This window comes from Salvia miltiorrhiza, chromosome 1 (assembly GCF_028751815.1).
Source record: "Salvia miltiorrhiza cultivar Shanhuang (shh) chromosome 1, IMPLAD_Smil_shh, whole genome shotgun sequence".
Classification (NCBI taxonomy): domain Eukaryota; kingdom Viridiplantae; phylum Streptophyta; class Magnoliopsida; order Lamiales; family Lamiaceae; genus Salvia; species Salvia miltiorrhiza.
This window is the reverse complement of record NC_080387.1, coordinates 33,126,751-33,152,768: the sequence shown is the minus strand read 5'-3', so window position 1 is coordinate 33,152,768 and position 26,018 is coordinate 33,126,751. Positions and strand designations below refer to the sequence as shown.

The 26,018-nt window shown below is 34.1% G+C and overlaps 1 protein-coding gene and 1 long non-coding RNA gene across 2 annotated transcripts; both read left to right on the top strand.

Moving 5' to 3' along the window:
- The first annotated feature begins 3,298 nt into the window (after window positions 1-3,298).
- Window positions 3,299-5,711, top strand: LOC131021013 (cytochrome P450 94C1). Its single transcript, XM_057950091.1, has one exon. The coding sequence runs from the start codon at window positions 4,037-4,039 to the stop codon at window positions 5,510-5,512; it is 1,476 nt and encodes a 491-aa protein (XP_057806074.1). The 5' UTR covers window positions 3,299-4,036; the 3' UTR covers window positions 5,513-5,711.
- An 11,047-nt stretch (window positions 5,712-16,758) lies between these two features.
- On the top strand, window positions 16,759-19,690 carry LOC131021010 (uncharacterized). Its single transcript, XR_009100824.1, has 2 exons — window positions 16,759-16,936; window positions 18,792-19,690. It is a non-coding gene; the product is annotated as an uncharacterized LOC131021010 (long non-coding RNA).
- Window positions 19,691-26,018: the final 6,328 nt, after the last annotated feature.

Sequence of the window (26,018 nt, the reverse complement as noted above, 5' to 3'; positions counted from 1 at the left end):
CGAAAGAATGAAGTCCCAGTTAAGAGTGTCAAAGGCTTTTCTAATGTTTGCTTTAATGGCCATGTTATCCCCATGCCTAGAGCAGTCCATGGAGTTCACGCCCTCAGACACAAGGAGAATATACTCATAGATCTACCCTTGATAAAATCGAATTGATTAGGAGAAATAATGCAAGCCACAATCGCATTAAGACGGGATGCCAGGTTTTTAGAGATGATCTTGAAGAAGAAATTTCCCAGATCAGCACCGCTTCTGACTTCTTGGGAATGCAGCTTAAGAAGTTAGCATTGAGTCCGTTCAGAAGGTAGCTATGAGTGAAGAACCTCTGGACACCCAGAATAATATCTGGGGCAATAATATCCCATGCTTTGTAGAAGAAGAAGCCATTGAAGCCGCATAGCCCTGACACATTGTTGCGATCCATCAGAAAAATAATGGCTTGGATCTCCTCCGCGGTCAGAGTATGTATGGGTGAGGGCAGTGATTTAATCTGGCGTGACCATTGTAGGAAAAAGCTCGGTATCCACGACCTATCCACGGTCGGGCCTGGGGGTTTCGCGAAAAGGTTATTGTAGAAGCTCATTACATGGTCTGCCATGGGAGCGTGATCATCTACCAACTCATCGCCAATGTGAAAGAGTCTGATATTTCTTGGCGAGAAAAATAATTAATTGTTAGATATAGTCATTTTTTAAGCTATATTTTGAATAATTATTTTTCATCTCCATTTCAGATCTAGTACGAGCAAAGGTTATTCACACCTTTTGTTCCAAGATCTATCGCACCAAGTGTTGGTACAATGGAATAAGGTTTCTAATCGCACCATTCATTCTAAGATATGTCGCGCCGATAGTTGGCACGAATGGAATAAAAGAACATATTCGCACCATTTTTTTCAAGCTTTATCGCGCCAATATTTAGCAAGAAATGATTGAAAAGGCCTATTCGCAACATTTGTTCCAATATTTGTCGCACCAGCACTTGGAATGAATATTGTGAAAGCACTCATCCACACCATAAATTCAAAATATGTCGCACCAACACTTGGTACGAAAGAACTCATTTGCACCATTCATGCAAATTATTGTTTCAATAGTTGTCGAGCCAACACTTGGCACGACTGGTACGGAGAATTCATTAGTATACCATTTGTCTCCGAAAAATGACACAAATTGTTCCAACAAAAAAAAAATCAAAGCCTTGTGTTTGTTTCAACAAATCCAAGTATAGTTGTTGAATAAATTTGGAATTAACATTTTATTCATTTTTCAAAACATTCAATAAAAGAAAATCAACATGAAATCTCACAAATAACACTAAATAACACAAAATCTCACAAATGTAACTAAATGCACGAACTAAATCTTCATTTCTATCATCTCATTCACTTTCTTTTACTGGAGAAAAGAGCAAGCGTCGTTTGGTTGCGTTAGTAAATTTGTACTCGGATGAGATTGTTTTTTTCTCACCATAATGAGTCTCTGCAGTGCACTAGACACAAATGGTGCGAATGGATTTTTTCGTTCCATTCATGTCATTTATATATGCGACATATCTTGTAATGAGTGGAACAAATGGTGTTAAAGGATTCGTTAGCACACTTCGTGCCATGGCTTGGCGTGATAAATCTTGGAACTGATGGAGCAGATGGTGCTAACCCATTAGCACAATCCATTTCTCCACTTAACACGTGCGACAAATCTTGAAAATGATGGTACAAAAGAAATCATTCTTACCATTTCATTTCAAATCCTTGTAATCTGAATCTCGATCTAATAATTCTCGTAGATATGAGACTCCTATAACTCGGTCTCATATATCTGAAGGTAAGATCTAGCTACGACGACATAATATTGGAGTTCACCGAATTTTTGAGAAGAAGATGGCGATGGCGGCATTCAATTGAATCAGAGAGAAAAATGATGATGACTGTGACAATTAAAATCAAAGAAGACGATGGCGACGGTAGTAGCGATGAATATAAAGGGAGTCGTCGGAGAAAGAAAGCCGTCAAAGAAAGAAAGCGAAACAAAACATAAAATTTGAGAAAGATGAAGTACGTGTTTTGTACGTACCAAGCCATAGGCAAATTTGTCCAAAATATTAAAATTTGGCTATATAATTATTACTTAAAACTATATTGAAGGGACAACTATTAGTTTTCACTTACTTATTTGACTAGTTCAAAATCCACCTATTATATTATCTAAAAAAGTAAAATAGTTCAATCTGGAAGGGGAAAAAAAAAGTTAAAAAATGTGAGTAAAATAATTTGAGTGAAAAATTAAAATGTCATATTCCTTAAGTTATACGTGGAAAATGCGTTCTTTTATAAACATAAGCATTCTATGCCCTATTCTTTAAATACTACTCCCTCCGTCCCAGCTTTTTGTATCCACTTTTAGTAGTATTTACTATTAAAAGTGGATACAAAAAGCTGGGACGGAGGGAGTATTTGATTTGATGAGTTTGCTTGATTTTTTGTGAAAGTCTTATACATTTGGCCAATTTGACAGCTATCAGTTAACCATTTGACAACTATCAGTCAAGAGTACATATGACTGTGGTGGGTGGCTAGATCATGTTGGCCGACCGATAAAATCATGTGTCCGCCCGGCCGGCCACATGATCTAGCCACCCACCGGTCATGTGAACTTTTGACTGATAGCTGTCAAATCGTTGACTTTTATGACTGATAGATGTCAAATCGGTCAAATATGTAAGACTTTCACAAAAACGCAGCAAACTCATCAACATCAAAGGGTAAAATAGGTACTTCACATAATTTGGGCATAAAATGTTTAAGTTTATAAAGTAGAGCATTTTTCATATACAACATAAAGAATAGGGCATTTTTGCCTATTAACACATAGTATAATTTAATCTAAAAAAAACAAGGACTATTAGCCTGTAAATACACAAACTTTTTCAACCTTTTGAAATTTAACATGACTTTTATTTTCTGCCCACAAATACATGAACTTAACATTTTTTTTTTTTTGACATCGCTAATAAAAAATTCTATTTATTGTTGACGTAGAGGCCGGAATACATGACGTGAACTACGGAATATGCATTTGAATAAAATAATTGTATTCATTATTTTGATTGGAGAGTGAATTTCAGCCTTCCCGTTAACATATTAATTAGAGTTTTTTCTTGTCGGTGTCAAAAATAAAAAAAGATACTAAGTTCATGTATTTATGAACAAAAAATAAAAGTCATGTTAAATTTCAGAAAGTTGAAAAAGTTTGTGTATTTACAGGCTAATAACTCAAAAAACAATAATAAAATTCAATTAAAATACTCTTCTTTTTAGAGAAAAAAAAAAGTCAAATAAAATTTCATTACAACATTGTATTTATCATTAGAATCATAAAAAATTGAAAATTATTAGGGCACCCACAGCGAGACTCATCGAGCGGACGCGTGCTTAGTTCCCGCATACGAGCCCGCTACTATTATTTTGGGTATGCGCCTTAAAGCAAAAATGTGTGCTCGGTGTGGAAGAGCAGGGCATACAAATACCACGGTGGAACATGGGACAAGTCGGTCGCGGAGGTGGAGCACGACGGATGTAGAGCCCGGTAGCTCGAAGGAAGGGGCCTAGCTACGACCCATAGATGCCAGCTGACGATTGTGGATGCCCTTTACAAAATGGAAAAGCGCCATCAATGCTGATTTCACTCACACGGTCACAACACAAAACGGCTAATTTGTAAATATTCAGTGCACGCACATTCTACGCTGTCCTATCAAATCAAATTGTTAGTATATATTTTGTCACACGCGTTTTTTTTAATGCCTATTTCTTCGTTTTTATCCTCGTGCTTTTCCTGTTATCTCAAATAGACCACTCTCCTAATTCCCCTTTTAGCTGTCAAATAACTGCAAAAATCTATTAAACCCCAAATTTAATTCAGCACTTAAACCAACCGAACAATATATATATATATATATTCACATCCATCACGCCCTTCACCTTCCCCATCATAAAACACACTCATTCTCTCTCTACAAAACTCACTCTCCATCAATGGCGCTCGAGCCTCTCTCTCTCTCGTGGCTGCTGCAGCTCGGCCTTGCCTTCTTCCTCCTCCTCTTCTCCGCAGCCATGATTTTCGTCGTGCGCCTCAAGCCTTCGTGCGGCTGCGAGACCTGCCAGACTTTCCTCACTTCGCGGTGGGCTCTAGAGTACAACAATCTATGCGATTGGTACTCCCATCTCCTTGCCAAGTCGCCCACCGGAACGATCCACGTTCACGTTTTGGGGAATGTGATCACGGCGAATCCGGAAAACGTCGAGCACATGCTGAAAACAAAATTCGAGAATTATCCCAAAGGGAAGCAGTTCTCCGCCATCTTAGGCGATCTCCTCGGCCGAGGTATCTTCAACGTCGACGGCGATCTGTGGCGGTTCCAGCGGAAGATGGCGTGCCTCGAGCTCGGCAGCGTGTCTGTGAGATCCCACGCCTTCGATATCGTCACCTCCGAGATTGAATCGAGGCTCGTTCCTCTTCTGCGATCGAGCTCCGATTTCGATCTGCAGGATATTTTCCGGCGATTCTCGTTCGACAGCATATGTCGATTCTCCTTCGGATTGGACCCCGGTTGCCTCGCGCCGTCGCTCCCCGCCTGCGAGTTCGCGGCGGCGTTCGACCTCGCGTCGAAACTGTCGGCGGAGAGGGCGATCGCGACGTCGCCGCTGGTGTGGAAGGTGAAGCGGTTCCTCAATCTCGGCTCGGAAAGGAGATTGAAGCAGGCGATTAGATCCGTGCACGAGCTCGCGGAAGGGGTGATCAGGCACAAGCGGGAGCATGGTGGCGCGCACGGGGATCTCCTGTCGAGATTCATGGGGACGACCGACGACGACGTCTTCCTCCGCGACATCGTCATCAGCTTCCTCCTCGCCGGGCGCGACACGGTGGCGTCGGCGCTCACCAGCTTCTTCTGGCTCCTCAGCCGGAACCCTGCCGTGGTGGACGCGATCCGCGAGGAATCCGACCGCGTGATAGGGGGAGATAGAGAAGAGACGGTGACATTCGCGCAGCTCCGGGAGATGCACCACCTGCAGGCGGCGGTGCACGAGAGCATGCGGCTCTTCCCGCCGGTGCAGTTCGACTCAAAGTTCTGCGAAAACGACGACGTTCTCGCGGACGGCACGTTCGTGTCGAGAGGAACTAGGGTTACCTACCATCCGTACGCGATGGGGAGAATGGAGCGGATTTGGGGCGAGGTGCCGCTCCAATTCGCCCCGGAGAGGTGGCTCGAAAACGGAGTATTCAAGCACAAGGACCCGTTTAAGTACCCGGTATTCCAGGGCGGAATTAGGGTTTGTTTGGGGAAGGAGATGGCGTTGGTGGAGATGAAGGCGGTGGCGCTGTCCATAATTAGAAGGTTCGACATCGAAGTAATCGGGTCGGGTCAGGCTCCGAAGTTCATGCCCGGGTTGACAGCCTCGATCCGAGGCGGGTTGCCCGCCATTGTGACTGTGAGAGAGGGGAGGTTTTGATTGTGCTTCCCGTGCTTTGTACGTGTGAAGATGATGAAGGAGGGGAGTATTGTACATGACACATCAGATGAGGCGCCTATGTAAATATACCGGAACTCAACTTCATCAAATCAAATTACGGATGGGGGCCCACTAGATTATATCATTACTCCTTCAAATTCAACATTGTCTCCAATCAATGAACATAATTTTGTTATTAGGCGTCTTCGTCTCCACCTCATTGATTTTGACACATTAATATGTGTATATTCTCGTCGTGCATATAATTCATTAAACTCATATATACCTGTCTCTAAGGAGCAGTTTCTTATCTACATTGTGTGAACAGATCACGTAGTGCATAGAATAAACTCCACATTTTGTATTTTGTTTTTTTTAGAAGTTGGACCACATATTAATTTATTGGTTAAGCCAAGTAGATCAACGTGGAGTGTTTCGCTCACATTATATGTTTTTTTTATATATATAATTAATTAAGCTATATATGTTCTATTTCATCACTATATATTATTCACTTCATATTCGCAAAATACTTAAATATTCGAATTAGTATTAGAATATCTTTCGGATCTTATTTGTGATTTGTATTTGATTCACATACTGATTGACGAATATTCAAATTGAATTGAATATATGTTTAGACTTTTTTAAATATCTTTTAAACAATACAAATTGAATACATATTCGATTAGATTCAAATATGTAATCACTACAAGAAAAGACGCGTTTGAAGAAAAGGATTTTTAAAACAATGTAATTTGGAGCTCACACATAATACATTTACATAATTTATTTTGACGTGACGTATAATACATTTACATAATAAACACTCAATAATAGATGCTAAAAAGATTATTTCATTGTTTTCCAACTCACAAATCATAATACACTAGTACACCCACCTGACTCGTGTGATGCACGACAATTATAAAATCAATTGATACTATTTTTTAGTAATTACATATAAATATTAAATATAATTTAACCAATATATTTTACTTCTCCTTAATTGTATTAAAATTAAAATTATATTTTTAAAAGTTTATTTTTAACCAATATTTTTTTTTCTCCTTAATTGCATTAAAATCTATTTATAAATAAAAAATACAAAAACATATTTTTAGCAAAAGAGTAGAAAATAAAATAAAATAAATATAGAAAAAAAATGAAAGAAAAAGTAACGTACTCCAACTTTAAGAAGATAGGAGAGAGGAATAGAAGAAAATTTTATTTTAAAATTTTAAATAATTATAACTTATTTATTTTAAAAGTATTTATAATATTTTTCACACTAAATTAAAGATGTTAAGATTTTTTTTTACTTGATCTTGTTATGATCTTTAATTTAAAATGCATATTGAATATTTTTTTATGAATTAAATTTAATGATTTTAAGGAAAGATTTAAAATAAAAATAAAAAGAATAGAAGAGAGATAAAAAGGATAAGAAAAGAAAGAGAAATTAAATGGAAAATGTTACACTTATTTTTTTTTTATATTATGTATTAGTATTAAAGTATATTAAATATACCATTTAATATTAGAACAATAGAGGATAAGAAAAGAAAGAGAAATTAAATGGAAAAGGTTACACTTATTTTTTCTATATATTATGTATAAATAAAGTATAATATACCATTTAATATTAGATAATAGTACGCTATCTTCTTAAATTAAGAAACATGAGCCATAATTTTGTTTTAATAATATTTTAGTATTATATAACAATTAAAAAATAAGTATTTAGTAGTGGGTGAGTTAGTGGGCATGTGATAGAAAACTGTATAATTATTTGTTTATAAATTGCCCTTATTTTATGATTATAATTGCAAATTTAACACTAATTTGGCGGTAAAATATTAGTTGTAAAACTGATGTTTTATATATTATATAGATGCTGCAAATTTAAAACTTTTGAACCAAAGTGTTCTATTTAAGTTTTGATTATTAATAATTTTATGTTTACCATATTCCTTTTTATTTAGGTAAATGTTTCTTTCTCCTTTATTTTACCTCATACCTATAATATTTTTTATTTTTTAAATATTATATATATATATAATCAAATATCATAATTTTAAAATTATATTTGACAACTAATTAAATTAAAAGAAGTATTTATATATTTATATTTAAATTATAAAATTTTGTATTCAAATATCAGATAAATCGAACCAAAATGATAGGATTAATTTTCGAACCAAAATGATAGGATTAATTTGCATACCTACATGCAAGGTGGGTTCATTATCGAATAATTTATATTATGTCTTTATATATCAAAAGACTCGGAGTCGCTACACGTGGATACATACATATTATGTTTTTTTAAATAAATTAACATGTACGTGAATGCATACATGTTATAGTATTATTAATTTTTTGATAAATAAATAAATAAATAAAAACATAGTGCATTCGAACTCAAACTTTATGGCTTTGGACATTAATCAATATTACCGCTAAGCTAACACACGCACACAAAGTGCATACATATTATTAAGATGCTTACATATTAGCTCAATTTAAATTAAAATTCAAAAACATTTGAATTAACTTTTGAATATATATTATGTTTGTAATTATTAATTTTTGAATATATATATTGATAACTGCTTGTCGTGGCTTATCTTGAACATATTATGTCTCATACCCAAATGTATGACTCATACATTTGGACTTTATGCACATTTATTAACATTATTCAATAATTATGTAAATTAAAATCCTATATATGTATGTATGCAGCCTACATAATTTATATAGTATTCACAATACATTATACCGCGTGCGCGCGCCCAAGGTTTCTATTATAAATTTATGTCATGTGTCGACAAGCACATAATACAATAAATTAATCAAAACAAATACTATAATAAAATAACAAAACTAATCACTGAGACGTTGACCTTGTTTTTATTTTTTACTTTTCATTGCTGTTACAAACATTAATGTGATTTCCCTATAATTTTTGTTGGGCAAACAGGGATAATGTTTACACCCCACGTCGTATTACTTTAGTCATATATAATTAACCGTGTCGTATTCAAATTTACTTGTATCTTAGTATCCAACATTATTATTTTATTATTAATATTTAATTTATTATTTTGCTACATATTATTTTAAAAGTGTGGCATGATCAAATCATTTTTAAATGCCGTTATGAGTTTGCAGTCGTCTATTTAATTTAAACTAATATAATTAAGTTTGAGTAATCAAGTACAAGTTGAATTAGATTAAGTGTTAATTAGTCAACTCAAATATCCATATAAAACACCGCCACCCAAGCCCCTTCACACACACACAGGGTGAGATGTGATAGTATCCACTTCTCACATATAGGTCCAAATTTAATTAGACCACAATTATTGTTTATGTGACGCACTGTATACTTGATATGTGGCAGATGTCTTCTAAAACAAAATATACACATGAGTAAAATATGAATAAATTGGATTTTTTTTCACACAATTGTCGCCATAATTATGTACTCCCTCCGTCCCAAACGAAATGTCATACTCTTTTCGGCACGGAGATTAAGAAATGTGTATAAGTAGATAAAGTGGGTTGGTGAAAATTATTTAAATATTAAGTATAGAGAGAGAGTGTATTGCCAAAAAAGGAAACAGGACATTTCGTTTGGGACAACCCAAAAAGGAAAACAGGATATTTCGTTCGGGACGGAGGGAGTATATAATTAAACACAAATAGTATATACATAAACACATACATGCATAGCATTGCATACAAATATGCATATATGTATTTATGTAAATGCATATTTGTTTCAATTATATGCATAAGATGAAGGAGATGACGATTCAGGAGGGAAGCACGTAAGAACTCCATGCTTGTTTGGGTTTTTTGGTGTGATAATTATGGCGGCGGTCGTGCAAAAATAAATATTATTTATATCCGAAATTTATATTCTTTTTTTACCTCTTTGTGTATTTTGTCTTGAAATATCTTGAAATTAAAGTCTCCATCACGTGTCACGTTCTTGGTGCGCCATATATACACATTGTGTGCTCCATATTTGAATCTATATCCTATTATAAGAGAGGTGAGATGTACACGATCCATTTCCTATATATATATAGGGGAACGCTCAAATGAGACCCCTTATTTTGTGAGATCGTGTCTAACGATCTCGTGCGTTTATTTTATCAATCTTATGGTTGATATTGTACCTAGAGGCCGAATTTTTTTCTCAGGGTTCGAATCTTGGAGGGAGTGAAATATTTTAAATTTTGTTATTCATCAGTATATACTGCATTGTTCATCAATATATACTATCTTGTTTATCAGTATATATGTCTTATTCATTACCAATTTTTAAAATTTTATTATTCATCAGTATATATTGCCTTGTTCTTCAGTATATATGTCTTATTCATTACCAATTTTTTAAATTTCGTTATTCATCAGTATATACTGTCTTGTTCATCAGTATATATACTGTCTTGTTCATCAGTATATATGTCTTATTCATTGAAAAATAAGGATCTCAGTGTCTCACGAAAAATAAGAGTCTCATTGGAGCGCATCCTTATATATATATATATATATATATATATATATATAGGGAGAGGTTCAAATAAGAACCACTAATAAAATAAGAACAGAGAACCATTTTAAGCCATTCGATCATCAAGATCTACGGTGGATGCATCATCTTGGTAGATGGATGCAGATGCTGGGTTCGAATCCTGAAGGGAGCAATTTTTTTTTTTTTTTTTATGCATTAAATTTAATAGCGGATGCATTAATTTGTATAGCAGATGCAGTAATTTCATTGGTTCTTATGTTCTCACGATAATTGTGGTTCTCACTATAACCGCACCCTATATATATATATATATATATATATATTATATAGGGGGAGGCTATACAGTAAACTATCCTTAGCATATAAAATAAGATCAAATCCAGACTATAGATCTTCAGTTTTTGAACGGTTTTGATTTAAAAGACAACTGCCTCTTTAATTCGCTGAATTCGTTCCTCAAATGCAGAGATTAATGCGTCAAAGGGTAAAATTGGAAATGGCATGTGATCTTCCATATAACCAACTAATCTTCTTCCGATTTGTGTGCAATATAATTATGGAATAAATATATTAAGCAATTAATATGTGAATTAGAATGATCTTTGAAACAAATCTTTTTTGCAAAAATTTTACGCCATTCATGATTATAAATTAATGAAACTATTAAAAACATATAAATAAATGTTTAATTCGTACTAATCATACTGAATAATTCATACATATTAATTCATACATATTAATGTTTAATTCATACTAATTATACTGAATAATTCATACATATTAAATCATACATATTAATGTTTAATTCATACTAATTCATACATATTAATGTTTAATTCATACTAATCATGCACAACAATCATGTCTGAAATCAATACAATTTTACTAAATGGGGAATAATTTGTAATGAACTGTAAGCGATATCGATCTAAATTTTCATGATGATATAAATGAATGTGTGCATTGCATATTTGCATTTTGACAGGATATAACATTATAAGCAATTTCATATAATCCAAAATGTGTTATAATTTGCCTGTAATGAACTATGGAGTATTCATCTGTAAATTTAATGTTATAATCAAGTATGAATGTATGAATTTAATCTTTGAGGAATTATCAATTATGAATGTATGGATTGTCAAGTATGAATGTATGAATTGTGTTATGACTTATCAAGTATGAATGTATGAATTCATAATAAAATATCAAAAAATAATAATACCTTTATTTTTAGGAACTTTAATTATGTTCATGAATTAATTAAAAAAAACGCAAACAATAATAGAAAGTTAAATTTAATTTTACAATGAATTTAGGTTTTTTTTTTAATCATAATTTATGGTCTTTTTTGTTCATAATATTATTTTGTGGAGTAATGATTTGTTTCATTATTTTTCTTATCATACTATCAAACTTTGAGGAATTCAGTACATTATAATAATAATTCACAATAGTTTTATATATGAATTATTTGATTATCATGAATTTTGGCCAAAAAGAAAAAAAAAAAAGTCTAAAATCAACATATATACTAGTACTCTAGTGAATAAGACCTTTAACCATGAAAAATAAATTAATGAATTATTAAAAAAAACACTAAACTAATCTCAAACATTGAAATTATGTTTTTTAAAGATGCTCGTACACTACACCAAATAATAGTTAATTTATTTCTTGCCAAAATCCATGATAATTAAATAATTCATACATACATCATTGTGAATTAATCCATATTATAATATGTTAAATTCGTCAAAGTTTGATATAAAATAAATGATACAAATAATAATTAACCAAACCACTATTCCACAAAATAATAAGAACATAATGAACGAAAAAGATCACACATAATAATAATAATAATAATAATAATAATAATAATAATAATAATAATAATAATAATAATAATAATAATAATAATAATAATAATAATAATAATAATAGATAAATAAATAAACCTAAATTCATGATAGAATTATTGAAGATATGTTTCTGACGATTTTATTTAAAGTATAAGAAATTGAAATCTAAAATTGATAATTATCCCTAGGATTAATCACCTAATCCCTTAATTTATGGAACAATGGATTTCATTAAAAACAAATTTACCGAAATGACCCATTATAAAAGCTGCGAATAATATTACTTAGTAATATGGGCATAAATCTAACCATTGATTCTTCTTAATCTAAAGGCCCACGAGTGTTCCTATTTTATACTGTAAAAAATGTTTTTATTTTAGCCTTCCCCTATATATATATATATATATATATATATAGGGGAGGGATCTATAGAGAATAAAGCCTTAGTAAAGAAAAGAGAATAAATCTAAGCCTTTAGATACACCAAATCGGACGGCTGGAATAATTTCGAAAAATATAAAAAAAAACAAACAAAACTCACAAAATTAAATGAATCACCAACTCAGAAGGCGGAAGGAGTTTTTGGGGAATTTACGCAGAAGGTAAATTCGGAAGTTCCGATTTTTACTCTCCCATTTCTCGCCAGTTAACTTAATCTAGATTAGGGTATCGAACAGCCATAACTTTTGCTTCAAAAAAATTTCTGCAGATTTGAAGAACACGTTTGAAGAAGCTCGAGATTTTTAACAAAAGTTTGAACCATTCTAGAGAGGTATGTTCGAAACTAATAGCAAAAATAACTAGTAAAAGTGTAGCCTATATTTTTTGAACTGTAAATTTTTCACCGACTCCACCTTCTTCGATTTTAGGCAACGATGTCGCCATCGCCGACGCGCCGCCTTCGCCTGAACCTCCTCTTTCCTCGACTGAATAGAAGCAGCATTTTAACCACAACACTTTTCCCCTCTTCTGTTTCTCCCCCTCATACACATTGTGAAAAAGCAGCTGCAGCCCCTCAATAATCGAGAAAGAGATTTTTCTCTTCAATTGGGTCCTTTGAAAAGATATGAATATTTGTTAAAAGGTATTTGCTTCGATTTTTTATTTTTTTGCTTTTCAGTGGGGGTTTTCTCTTCAAATCACCCTTACATCACCATTGACTTTCTTTCTACTGTTGAAGCGCCATTAGCAATTCAAGTTAGTATTTAGTGTATTTTCATTTTGAGTAATTTTGGTGCAATTTTTGAAATGCCTTCAGTTTTAGGATGGATGTAGTGTTCAAGGTAAAATTCCAATTATTGGAGCACCAATTATGTTATAAATATATTGCTGAATATGCTATTCATATCGAATCTGCTATCTTAACTTTGGATTCGTGAAGGGTTTTTTATATTGTGTATTCATATGGAATTTGCTCCTACGTACCGAAGAGGGGATGGAGTGCTTATATATGGCTTGAAGAATTTATGTTGGACTGAAGTAGAGGATCTTGATTCTGCATTGCAGAGATTTTTCATATGAGTTTCTGTTCATTGCAAAATGTATTTTGTTCATTAAAGAATTATACTTATTCGGTTTATAACAAAGTGGTATTCGATGAATTTTCAATATTATTCACTATAATTTTAGTGAATTATGCAGTTAGCTTATGTGATGTTTTCGTCCATATTTACACATTTGTAGGCGATTGATTCCTTATTCACATAAATATGATGTTTATTCGGTAAATTTTGAACAATATTTAGATACGATTTATTCATGAAAAATGCTACTTTATTCAACAAAATAGTTTCCTTATTCACAATTTATGAGTATCATATAAATTATTCAGCAAACTATTATCCTTATTCGCATAAATATTATTTTTATTCAGTACGTCATGAACAATATTCGAATACGATATATTCATGAATAACGTTACTTTATTCAACAAAATATTTTCTTTACTCACAATTTATGAGTAACAGTTATGTTTTTCTGCAAATTAGTATCCCTATTCGCAAAAATATAATTCTTATTTGGGTACGTTTTGAACAATATTCAAATACAATATAATTATTTATTATCACACAAAGAACCAAATTAATATGTACATGTTTTGAAATAATGAAAAAAATAAAATGCTACATGAATTACTAATTTTATTTAAGCAATTAAGAGTTAAATTATGAATAATTAATTGCTGGACTAATAAAAATATAAATTAGGTGAAGATTCTATTATTTATTCACATAATATTAATTTTTGAATACACATTAAAATAATTTGAACAAATAAAAAATTTGGATGAATTCATGAATTCGAGTATATAAAATAATTGTGAAAAAAAACCATAATTAACGTAAAATATGAAATACAGACTCTGTTGAATTAACATTTAACTAATCTGAATAATTTCACATATTAAACTGAATAAACTTTCAAGTTGTGCGAATACGGAAAATACGAAAATGCTGAAGAAAATGTTTTTCTTCAATTGCTGACGATAATGGCGTGAGGCTGAGTTCAGGAAGAATTAATGTACCGTGTGATTTACTTTAATTTAATGTGTGAAAGAATTAAAGTTTGATGCGTGTATGTCCATAAATAGTAAAATCATATCTACCTTAAATATAGGAATGATTGTTAATGATAAAAAGTAAATTACATGTATGTCCTTGAATTTAATTATTATAACCGAAAATTAGGAAAAATCTGGTGCGTTAGATGGCATAAATCAAGGCTCAGGATTCATTCTTCATTCTCTCTACATTTAGCCTTCTTTTTTGATCCCTTCCCTATATATATATATATATATATATATATATATATATATATATATGGTAGTGCTATTCAATGGACTTCTCTTAATCTATAATTTAAGACTTAATATCAACCGTACAATCAAGATGATGGACGGTTGGATTGCAATATTTGATGGGTTAAATAATTCATACAAAATAATCGATTATTCATTAACGTAAGCCATTTAGGGGTATTATTGCCATATCTTTTTAAACGCTATTTGACCTTCCAAATCTGCGTTTCAATCTCTTCTGATTCTTAAGCGTAAATTTTTAGGAAATTAAATATTTGCAATGATTACCTCTTGGAATATGGAAGGGAGAGACGCCATTTGAGTATTGAATGAATCCCAACTAAAAAATGAACGAATATTTTTATGTTTATCAAGTAAAATTTGAATTTTAATTTATTGTGTCAAATCAAAAATCACACATATCTTCCGAATCAAAACAAAAAAATTCATTCTGATTTTTATCTTTTTGTGTGCATTTTGTGTGGTTTATGTATGAATAATTATTCTGGTGTTTATTATGTAGGTGGTGGTGTGGAAAATGATTCAAGCAACAACCGAGGAAAAACTTGCAAAATACCCAATCTAGCAATGTTGTATGAATGTTTATAAGAGTGGTATGAATATTTGTATATTTGAGTATGAACATTGCACATTCTAAATAATACTGTATTGATCTTGTGTTTCTATACTCCCTGCATGAATAAATATGTGTATATGTGTGAACCACATATGTAAGACACAATAACAACATATTAATATATAATAACTTATACGAACTATACGTGCAAAAGAAATTTGTGAATGAATAAAATTGTTAGTTTATGCTAAGGATTTTCATATTGTTAATGAATATTTCACAGTCACTGCATGAATTATTTCGTATACATTCGTGCACTAAAAAACATGCAATTCAAAAATTAAATATACAGAAAATTAATTCTAAAGCATTTGTATTGATCTGGGCGATGCAATGTTTGTGCAGAAAACTCTAGATTACTTCTCTGAGATAATAACGGTGCAAAGTTAAGCCATCATGAAGATATGGAAAACGTGATCCCATAAATCATGGGATTCATATTAATTAATGGAAATGTATTTACCTTATTAACCTCCTAATATAAATAGGCTAACACATCTAAAACATGATCTGACCGTTTATATAAATGAGATCAAGAGTTGAGATTGAGTCTTATTTTATAGTATAAGATTGAGTCTTATTTTAGCGCAACCCTATATATATATATATACATATATATATATATATATAGGGGAGGGCTACGGTAAAAACACTTCTTAAAATATAAATATAAACGTTTTTTAATGTACGAATTTTATCCAACAGGGTTACGAATTCATCAAACATGGTTACGAATTGTAATACCCGGGCTTTTGATGACGTGTTTAATTTCTTGAGTTTGAGTAATTAAGGTTTAGATCCCTTGTTTGATTTACTTTGTAAAGAGATGAGGAGTTATATGAAGTTTTCTTGTTATTTTTTTTAAGATGTTGAGATGTTCTTTCGATGATGTGAGAATGATGTGAGATTTTATATCCGTATTTGAGTTTGAGTATTTGAATAATTCGAGATAATTATTTGAATGAGAATGATGAACTCGGAAGTGAGATCTGAGTCCGTTAAGACGTTTTTCAAAATTTTGACTTTTTGCGATGAATAGTAAAATACTGCTATTTCGTCTTTTTGTCGACTTTCAAAATTTTATGTGCACGTCGTCGAGAAATATTCTTAGTTTTTCGATACGAGTCCAATAATGAAAGTTTTGTTTTTTTTTTGACGACGAGTGAATAGTGAATCGGGATTTCTCGATAAACGTGTAGATCTCGTTTATCAGAATTTCGAGAACGAGCTTGTATTTTCTATATTTATATAGAATTACGAGTGTAATGAAAGTGAGTAGAGGTTGAGAGGGCGAGTAACGAAGAGTATGGGTAGTTAGTCGTTAAAACGACACGAGACGAGATATTTAACGACTAAATATCTAACCTACCCTACCCCTAACCACCCCCCCAACCGCCCAAACCCACTCACTCACACTATATCACGTTGATATCAGCCACAACACACACACTAACACCTAAAACACACACACACTTCACGCATAACACCATTTTCTTTGGTGTTGGAGCTTTTGACCTCCGATTTGAGCACCGAGACGAGCGTCGATCATCTTTTCGATCACGTATCTAAGTAGGTAAGATCTCTACCTACGTTTTGATGGTTTTCTTTTCGATTTTTGTCGACGTCGAAAAACGTCGATTCTCGACTTTATTTTGAAACGACGTCGGATCGTCGTGAAATTTTAGTATGTTGTTCTTGGGTAGATGTTGAGCATGTTTAATGAAGGGAGTAAGAACGGAACGAACCGTAGCTATGAAACCCATGAGGGCAGCCCCGTTTTTCACATATTAGCTTGTCTTTCGATTTTTGTTTGATCGTTTTGACTTGATATTTGTGCTTAGGGGTATGCTAGAATCGATATATATTAAATTCGTATTTTTCCAAGCACGAAAATTGTATAAATTTTTAGAGTATGATTATTTAAATTCGTGAAGTTTGAGACGTTGCATAATGAATATTATTGCGTATATGTGTTCTACGATATCACATGAGCATGCTAATTGATTTACAATTTATGGATGATAATTGTTGAACGAAATTAAAACTGGAATTCTGTCAAAATTTTACAGCAGTTTCAAGCTTATGTTTCGATGAGTTTTCATTGCTTGATGGCTCTGAAATTTTAGTATGTTTATCTATGATATGTGTATTTCGTTGCTGCAAAATTTCATGTCTTTTGGATGATGTTTGCTATTTTAAAGATATTTTGAAAAATCCTTGACAGAATCTGTCAACTATTGGTAGACTTCACAAAAACGTTTATATCTATTAATCCATGAAGGATTTTGCATCACCGTTTTTTTTAAACGAAACTAGACTTCAATACTTTTCTAAAAACATAAGATTTCGATTTTTATGACCTCTGAAACAGAGCAGTTTATTATTTCAAAAATGCCCTGTTCTGCTGTCATATTTGTCCAACAGTAAAAGTGTATGAGTTTCATTGTTTATTTGGCAGATCATATGAACGTTTTCTCTTGTGAAATTTTAACCAAATCTTCAAGGATACCTTTAGTTTTGGCTGATTAAATTTGATGGAATTTTATTAAGGTTTGCCTTGGTTTCTAATGGCCTAAACAAAATTGGCAGAAACTGTCAATCTTTGACAGCCTGCACTAAAAGAGCAATATCTTCAAAAAAACCTTTAACCTTTTTGGTTAACTACCATTTTTAGAGTGAACTACACTTCATGAAGTTTTTGAGATCAATTGATATGAGAGTTTATGATTATTGAGTTGGTTGTTATGAATTTTTAAAGATGACACAAAAACAGCAAAACTTTCTAGAAAACAACTTGATTATATTTGTTTTGATGGATGATACGATATGACTAAATGGTGTGAGTTGTGAGAGTTATGATTAAAGCACATAAATGTTGGTATCTGACACTCGAACAATTGGTGTCGAGTATAAATGATAGTTTACTGATAAAGAGTTTTGATGATTTTGAATTGTTTGGGTTGCGTTGAAAAGATGTCAAGATGTTAAGTTTTGAGTCGAGAGACGAGTTCACGTAGTGAGATTCACGCGTTGAAATCTCGTGGCTGACATGATATATGAATAGGTCATGCCGAAATTTTTAGTGAAATTAGAATTTGAGCATAGTCGATTCTTGTTGACCCGTGACTCAAATACATGCCTAATGGAAAGTTTAACTTTCTAATTGGTTAATTAGACGAGATGAGAGCGAATAGATCTGCTAAGAAAGTGGACTTTTCGATGTGTTAAATATTTCTTTTAATTGAAGCGCTGCTAATTATAACATAAGGATGTTATAATTAATGAGTAATGACGAGAGATAATAATTGTTATATTGATTAACAATCAAGAGAGATGAACATTAGAGATACTAATGTTTCATAAAAGAAATTAGATTATTAATCGAGGTTTCTTTTATAACTTCTCACCAATTCTTCATAACGATGAAGGTCCTTTTGGGAAGTAACGACTTGAGGGAGAGAGTGACGTTACTCATTGATACAGAGACACAACGATGTGGGCATTACTTTTACTATACGTATATAGAGATCCCCTGCGTGTCGTAGGCCTCTTATACGAATGAATGCATGAGATGATTTAACTGTTAATTTTAGTTTTATATATATCTATCAAATGAGTTTAATGTTACATTTGAGCAAGTTATTTCGTTACAAAATATTTGAGTTAAAGTTATTTCAAGTATTGTCTTGCCATAAAATGTTTAAATTTTAGTATGATATCTATCTGCTTTGGCTTTGCCAATGATGCAATCGAATTCGGGTCCTGAGCAGTTGATAGCTATCCTGCCAGGGCTAGTGTACACCAGTGACCGTGAGTCATCTAGCGGGTTGGCCGGTCAAGTGACCGTGAGAGGTGGCCACCTCTCCGGCACACAGTTTCAGATATGATAGATTACAAAAGAACTTAGTCTGATCAGACGAACTTTAAGAATCACAAATGAACTTAGTAAGCTTGGGCATTTTTAGCGAAAAAACTCCCTTGCTGTACTGATTATGATGGCATGACAATTTACAGTTTTGAAGCATGTATTTTTATACCTAGGCATACGTGCCCACTGAGTGCTTATGTACTCAGCCCTGCATATGTTTTCTAAATGTGCAGGTTGAGCTGATGTGATGATGGTGCTGCAATGAGCGGAGTCTCCAGGGTTGTTAATAAATAGTTAACCTGTCTAGAATATGTCTTCATACATATGTCTAGCTACTTTCCGCTGCAAGATGTTGTTGATGTTATAGTATGTTATGTCATACTTTGAGTCTTAAGAGAATGGTTTCATATGATGTATAACTTGATTAATGATATTAATTAAGTTTTATGCTGTCTTTCATAGACTGTTTTCAATTGAGTATTAATGAATAAAAATGACGAGTTTTATTAAGATGAGTAAGTTTTACGGCTATAAATAACGCCCCTTTTCTTCCCCTTCTTCTTTAACCCCATCCCTAGTCGTGGATCACTCGGCCTAACTATCCCTAGTTAGGGCGGGCTGTGACAGAGTGGTATCAGAGCGAAGGAAAGCTCTGAATTTGAAGTCTTGAGTTTAGTCTAGAATGAGTTACTAGGCTAATAGTTATTAACAACCGTGAGCTCAGCGCACCATCACACCAGGCTCAACGAGGTATGTAAAATTTCAAAGTTTATTTGACGTTAAATTTTGAAGAGCATGATGTTGAGGTTATATGATGAGTTATGATGTTACACTTTGAAGATGCATAATTTGAGTTTGAGGATGACAACATGATTAATAATGAGTTATTATGTTGTAAGAGTATGATGTTGATGTTACATGATGAATCATGAGAGAGTTTATATCATATGATGTTATATGATTGAGGATGCATAATTATGAGTTATGATGTGATGTATTTGAGATGTTTTGTGATGAGAATTGTTTGAGCAGTTGTGATAAGTCACGATGATTTAGATGAAGGAATCTAATGTCATTGTTAAGAGAGATTTTCTACTAAGTAGAAGGATGAAATGAGAACTTAGAGCTAAAGCTTGAGAGAATTAGCAATTGCTTTAAGTACTTGTTGGTATGAGTTATGAGTTATGAGTTATGAGTTTGAGTTATGAGCTTGAGTATAATAGCATGATTAATGATGAGTTATTAGCATGCTGCAATGAGATATTGTACGATATGTTTGAGATGTTTTGTAACGCGAGTTTTGCTCACGCAACCTGAATGGTACTTGAGAAGGTATCATGAGCCATAGTCTTTGGAGATGGCTTTGAGAGAGAATTGTTTGAGTTGTCTTACTGAGTCGCGATGATTTAGATTAAGGGATCTAATATCATTGTTTAGAGAGGTTACCTACTATGTAAAGATGGGACGAGATGAGAATTTAGATGTTTTGAGCTTGAGTTTTAAGAAAACAGTACTACTTAGTAGGAGTTTTGCTAAGTTATGTTTTGTTTATTTCTGTTGCTGAAGCTAAGTAGAGTTAGTTCCTAGAGTCACCTTTAAGTTCTCCTTATAGGTTGGCCAGGACTGTTGGCATTGCACGAAAGTGGACTGCTGTGAGATCGAACTCAGGGAAGATCGGATACGAGGACGAGGCATACAGTATGTGGTACAGAGATACCCTAGCAGATTTTCAAACACATGTTCATAGACTATGAAAGGATGAAAGCCTTATGGTTGTTACTAGACTGGATGGCATCGTGCACCTAGTCCCCGTGCTACCAATCGAGTGGTAGGATTGAGCAAGGAAGAAAGCCACTCAATGTGATGGGACATGTCGTCTTGAGCATTGGACCCACAGGAGATGGGATTTGTTACAGATACCCAGATTTTCTATGCGGATCTACTGACCGGATGCTTGTTTTCTACCAGGGACTCTAGAAGAGTGTAGTAGATATCGAGTCGATCCTTGAGTATCAGTTACCAAAGATGATAAAATGATAAACGATAATGAGAATGAGAAGTAGCCGAGGAGGGCTAGAGTTGATGAGGATGAGAAGAGAAGTCGATGTAGGCTAGAGCTAAGGATGATCTTGAGAGTATGCGCGGTACACCCTCGTTTTTGATTAGTTGCAATTACATTGCGATGTATATAACTTACTTAGGAGATACTGGTACTTGAGATTTTGACATGATGATAGATAAGCATGCGAATTTAGTACCCTACTGATGTTAAATAGATGGATGTTCCTAGTGTGCTAAAGTAGCAACTAGATGAGTTAACTGGTAGCAATTACCGTAGGAGGTCCAGACCGAGACATAGTACTATTAATGGTGTCGATTTAGAAGGGACATTACGATAGATACTATGGTTTTTGTAGGGTTTAAATAACCCCTTTATGTAAGCCCTCTAAAAAGAGGCATTCTACTGATGGATATATTTTGTGGACTCGAGTGGTCTTTTTGTTAGCATTTCGTGAGTGCTTATTGCCTTACAGATGAATGTTAAGGTGACCGTGAGGGTTTCCTTAAAGTTGAGTTAGTAAATTGAACTTGAGTTTTGAGGATGCTTAGAGCGTTGGTCGAGTTGAGTTTTCCTTTTGTGATTTCAAAAATGCCTCAAAGATGTCATCAAGAGTGTGATGTGAAGGATAGGCGGGATAATACTCCGCCACCACCACCGCAACATGAGAGGAGAGTAAAAAAATATTGAACTTTCGAAACAAGAGTCTAGAACATAGGACCCTGAGTTTAAGCTTTTAGCTTGCTGGTGTGAACTTAAGTTTTGTTATGTATAGTATGTTGAGGGTTTAGAAGACACAGAATTTCCAAGTTCGGGATAGTATATCCCGTGTGACTGGGGAGTGATTATGTTGGACCTGGCCAGTCCGCATGATCCAAATCTCAGTAGACGTGTTTTGGGTTTATAAACCCACATGTTTCAACTTTCGGTTGAAAAGCCAGATGGGTTCTTACTCTAGGTCATTTTTGTTCGACCTGGTAGTTACTTCATTCTACCCTCAGGTCATTCATTTGAGTCTCTTGAACAATTTGTTTTGATGTCGTTCTATGGTTGAACCCTTACAACTTTTGAGTTATCCTAGTAGATTTTTTTTTTTTTGTATAAGACTAGTGAGATGCACGTCAGAGGACTTTAACACCTGAGCAACTGGCAAACTACACTTGAGAACAATTGAAGACTACTCTTGAGAAGTATGTACAGAGGAGTACAGTAAGAAGCGAGAGGCTGATTATCGAAGTTTGATGCAAGGAAAGAAATCGGTTGTAGAGTATAATCGAGAATTCTGTGAGCTAACACGTTCGCTCATCAGAAGATGGATACTGATGAAGAGATGTCTGAGTTTTAAGTGCCGGTTTAAGACAGGACTTTAAGGTAGTATGGGCAAGTTATTGGATGCACCAGTTAGAATCCTGTTTAATACAAGAGCCTCGCATTCTTTAATTGGTTGAAGCATGTTACCTTCAAACTCGAACCAAAACAAGCTAGTCCCGAGTTGAGAGTAATCACTCCTGTAGGAAGAGCTACTACAGTTTCTCACATGATTTCTAACTTAGAGCTTGAGTTAGGATCACTAAAGATGAAAGCAAGAACCTTGCACTTAATGCATATGTGGAACGTAGACATTATTCTAAGGATGGAATGGTTAGCAGAGAACTTTGGCCCGATTGATTGTAAGAAGAGACAGATAGCTTTCCAACCACCTGGGAAGGAACAGACATGTTTTCACGGCATTGATAGAAAGAAGAGAGTTCCAATCATTTCGGCACTTCAGGCGTCGAAATTGGTAAAGAAGAAAGGAGCACAAGCTTACCTAGTTTACTTGAATGATGAAGGAGAATCAAGTAAAAACTTTGAGGATGTAGTAGTGGTAAGGGAATATAGAGATGTATTTCCCGAGGTCTTACCAGGATTGCCACCAACAAGATAGTTGGAGTTCACTATCGACCTAGAACTTGGATCAGCACTAGTGTCGAAGGCACCCTATAGAATGGCGCCTAAGGAGCTACGAGAGCTGAAGATTCAGCTACAAGAATTGCTCGAGTTAGGTTTTATTAGACCTAGTGTATCCCCGTGGGGAGCACCAGTCCTTTTTGTCAAAAAGAAGGATGACACGTTGAGAAGGTACAAAGATTATCGAGAGCTGAATAAATTGACACTCAAGAACAAATATCCTTTGCCGAGGATAGATGACTTGTTTGATCAATTACGAGGAGCGAGTTTTTCTTGAAAGTTGACTTGAGATCATAATACCACTAGTTCAAATTTTGACAGGAGGATACACCTAAGACAGCTTTTCAAATGAGGTATGAGCACTATGAGTTCATAGTTATGCCATTCGGTTTGACGAAGGCACCAGTAGTTTTCATGGATCACATGAATCGAGTGTTCCATCAATAACTGGATAAATTTATCCTAGTTTTCATAGATGATATTCTCATCTATTCGAAGAATGAGCAGGAGCGCCAAAACATTTGAGAACGATGTTGGAAACGCTAAGAGTTGAGAAGCTTTTTGCCAAATTCACCAAGTGCGAGTTTTGGTTGAACGAAGTAACTTTTCTAGGACATATTGTATCATCCGAAAGAATTAAAGTTGACCCCGTCAAGGTACAAGTTGTACATGAGTGGAGATCACCAACTACGCTTAACGAGATTCGCAACTTTTTAGGTTTAGCAGGATACTATCAGAGGTTTATTAAAGGATTTTCCATGATAGCAAGACCGAGAAAAGAAGTTAAGTACAATTGGAAAGAGGAGTGTAAAGAGAGTTTTTAAGAGCTTAAAGGAAATTGACTACAGCACCAGTGCTGCTAGTCCCGGAAATGGATAAAGAGTATACCATCTACACAGATGCGTCAAAGAATGGGCTAGGATGTGTTTTGATGCAAGAAGGAAGAGTTATAGTCTATGCATCACGACAACTTAGATCCCACGAGATAAATTATCCAATGCATGATTTAAAGCTTGCAGCCGTTGTGCATGCCCAAAAAAAAAAAAAAATTTGGAGACATCATCTCTACGGAGTTAGATGTGAGATTTTCACGGACCACAAAACTTTGAAATACTTTTTCAAGCATAAGGATATTAACATGAGGCAAATGAGATGGCTCGAATTAGTAAAGGATGTTAACTGCGACATTAATTATCACCCTAGCAAGGCCAATGTAGTAGCCGATGCATTGAGCCGAAAAGTCTCGTCAAAGTTAGGATGTCTTCTCACGAGAGAGGATGAGCTTATAAAGGACTTTGACAAGATGAGGATAGAGATGATAAAACCACCAGGGACGATAGCGAGTATTGTTGAGACGATGCCTAGTTTGAGGAAAATGGTGATTGAAGCACAAGGAAAGATGAGACAATGAACAAGTTACGAGAAAGGATAAGAGCAGGAGATCTCAAGAACTACAAAAAAAAAAAAAAAAAAAAAAAAATCAGACAATGCTATCTTATTTGAGGGGAGAAGATGCATTCCCCGCGATGATGAACTTAAGAATACGATCATGAGTGAGACTCATGACACGCCTTACACCGCCCACCCAGGAGGCACACAGATGTATCAGGTTGTGAAAAAAAAAGAGATTTTTGTGGGACGGAATGAAACGAGACATAGCTTTGTTTGTAGAGCGATGCTTAGCTTGTCAGCAAGTGAAAGCATTACACCAACGACCCTATGGGAAGTTAAAACCGTTGGAGATTCCCGAGTAGAAATGGGATCACATAACGATGGATTTTGTGACAGCTTTACCCAAAAGTCAAAGAGAAAATACAGCAATTTGGGTGATTGTAGATCGACTAACAAAATCTGCACATTTCATACCGATCCTAATCGCGTATGGACCAGATAAGTTAGCACAATTGTACGTTCGTGAGATTATAAGATTGCTTTGAGTACCGATGTAAGATCACCTCAGAAAGAGATCAATAAAAAAAAAATTTACATCACGTTTTTGGATGAGTTACAGAAAGAGTTGGGTACAAGGATGAATTTTAGCATAGCAGACGATAGAAGATATGATAAGAACTACTATCCTTGATAGAGGAGTACATCGGGAGAATGTATTGCCACTAATTGAGTTTGCCTATAAGATGTGAGACAAAGTTTCGAGGTAGGAGACAAAGTTTTCTTGAAGGTTTCACCCTCAAAGGGGATGAATAGGTTTGGAGTTAAAGGACAGCTTAGACCCAGAGTTATAAGTCCTTACGAGACATTGCAAAAGATAGGTCCAATAGCGTATAGGTTGGCTTTGCCACCTAGCTTTGGAAATGTGCATAACGCGTTTCACGTGTCACAATTGAGAGGATATATATTTTCGACCCAAACCATGTGGTTTACTAAGAAGAAATGATCTTAGAACCAGACTTGAGTTATGAAGAGAGACCTCAGATGATGCTAGATCATAAAATTCGGCAATTGAGTAATAAGTCGATTGCATTGGATAAGGTCCAATGGAGATATGATAGTTAGAAAGAAGTGGAAAGAGAGCTTGAGGATAAGATGTGAGAGAAGTACCCGAAACATTTACAAGAGGTACAAATTTCGGGACGAAATTTATTTTAAGGGGGAGGGTATGTAATACCCGGGCTTTTGATGACGTGTTTAATTTCTTGAGTTTGAGTAATTAAGGTTTAGATCCCTTGTTTGATTTACTTTGTAAAGAGATGAGGAGTTATATGAAGTTTTCTTGTTATTTTTTTTAAGATGTTGAGATGTTCTTTCGATGATGTGAGA

Bases quoted from the DNA above. Each gene is read 5' to 3' on its own strand.
- LOC131021013 (XM_057950091.1), top strand. From the start codon at position 4,037: ATGGCGCTCGAGCCTCTCTCTCTCTCGTGGCTGCTGCAGCTCGGCCTT.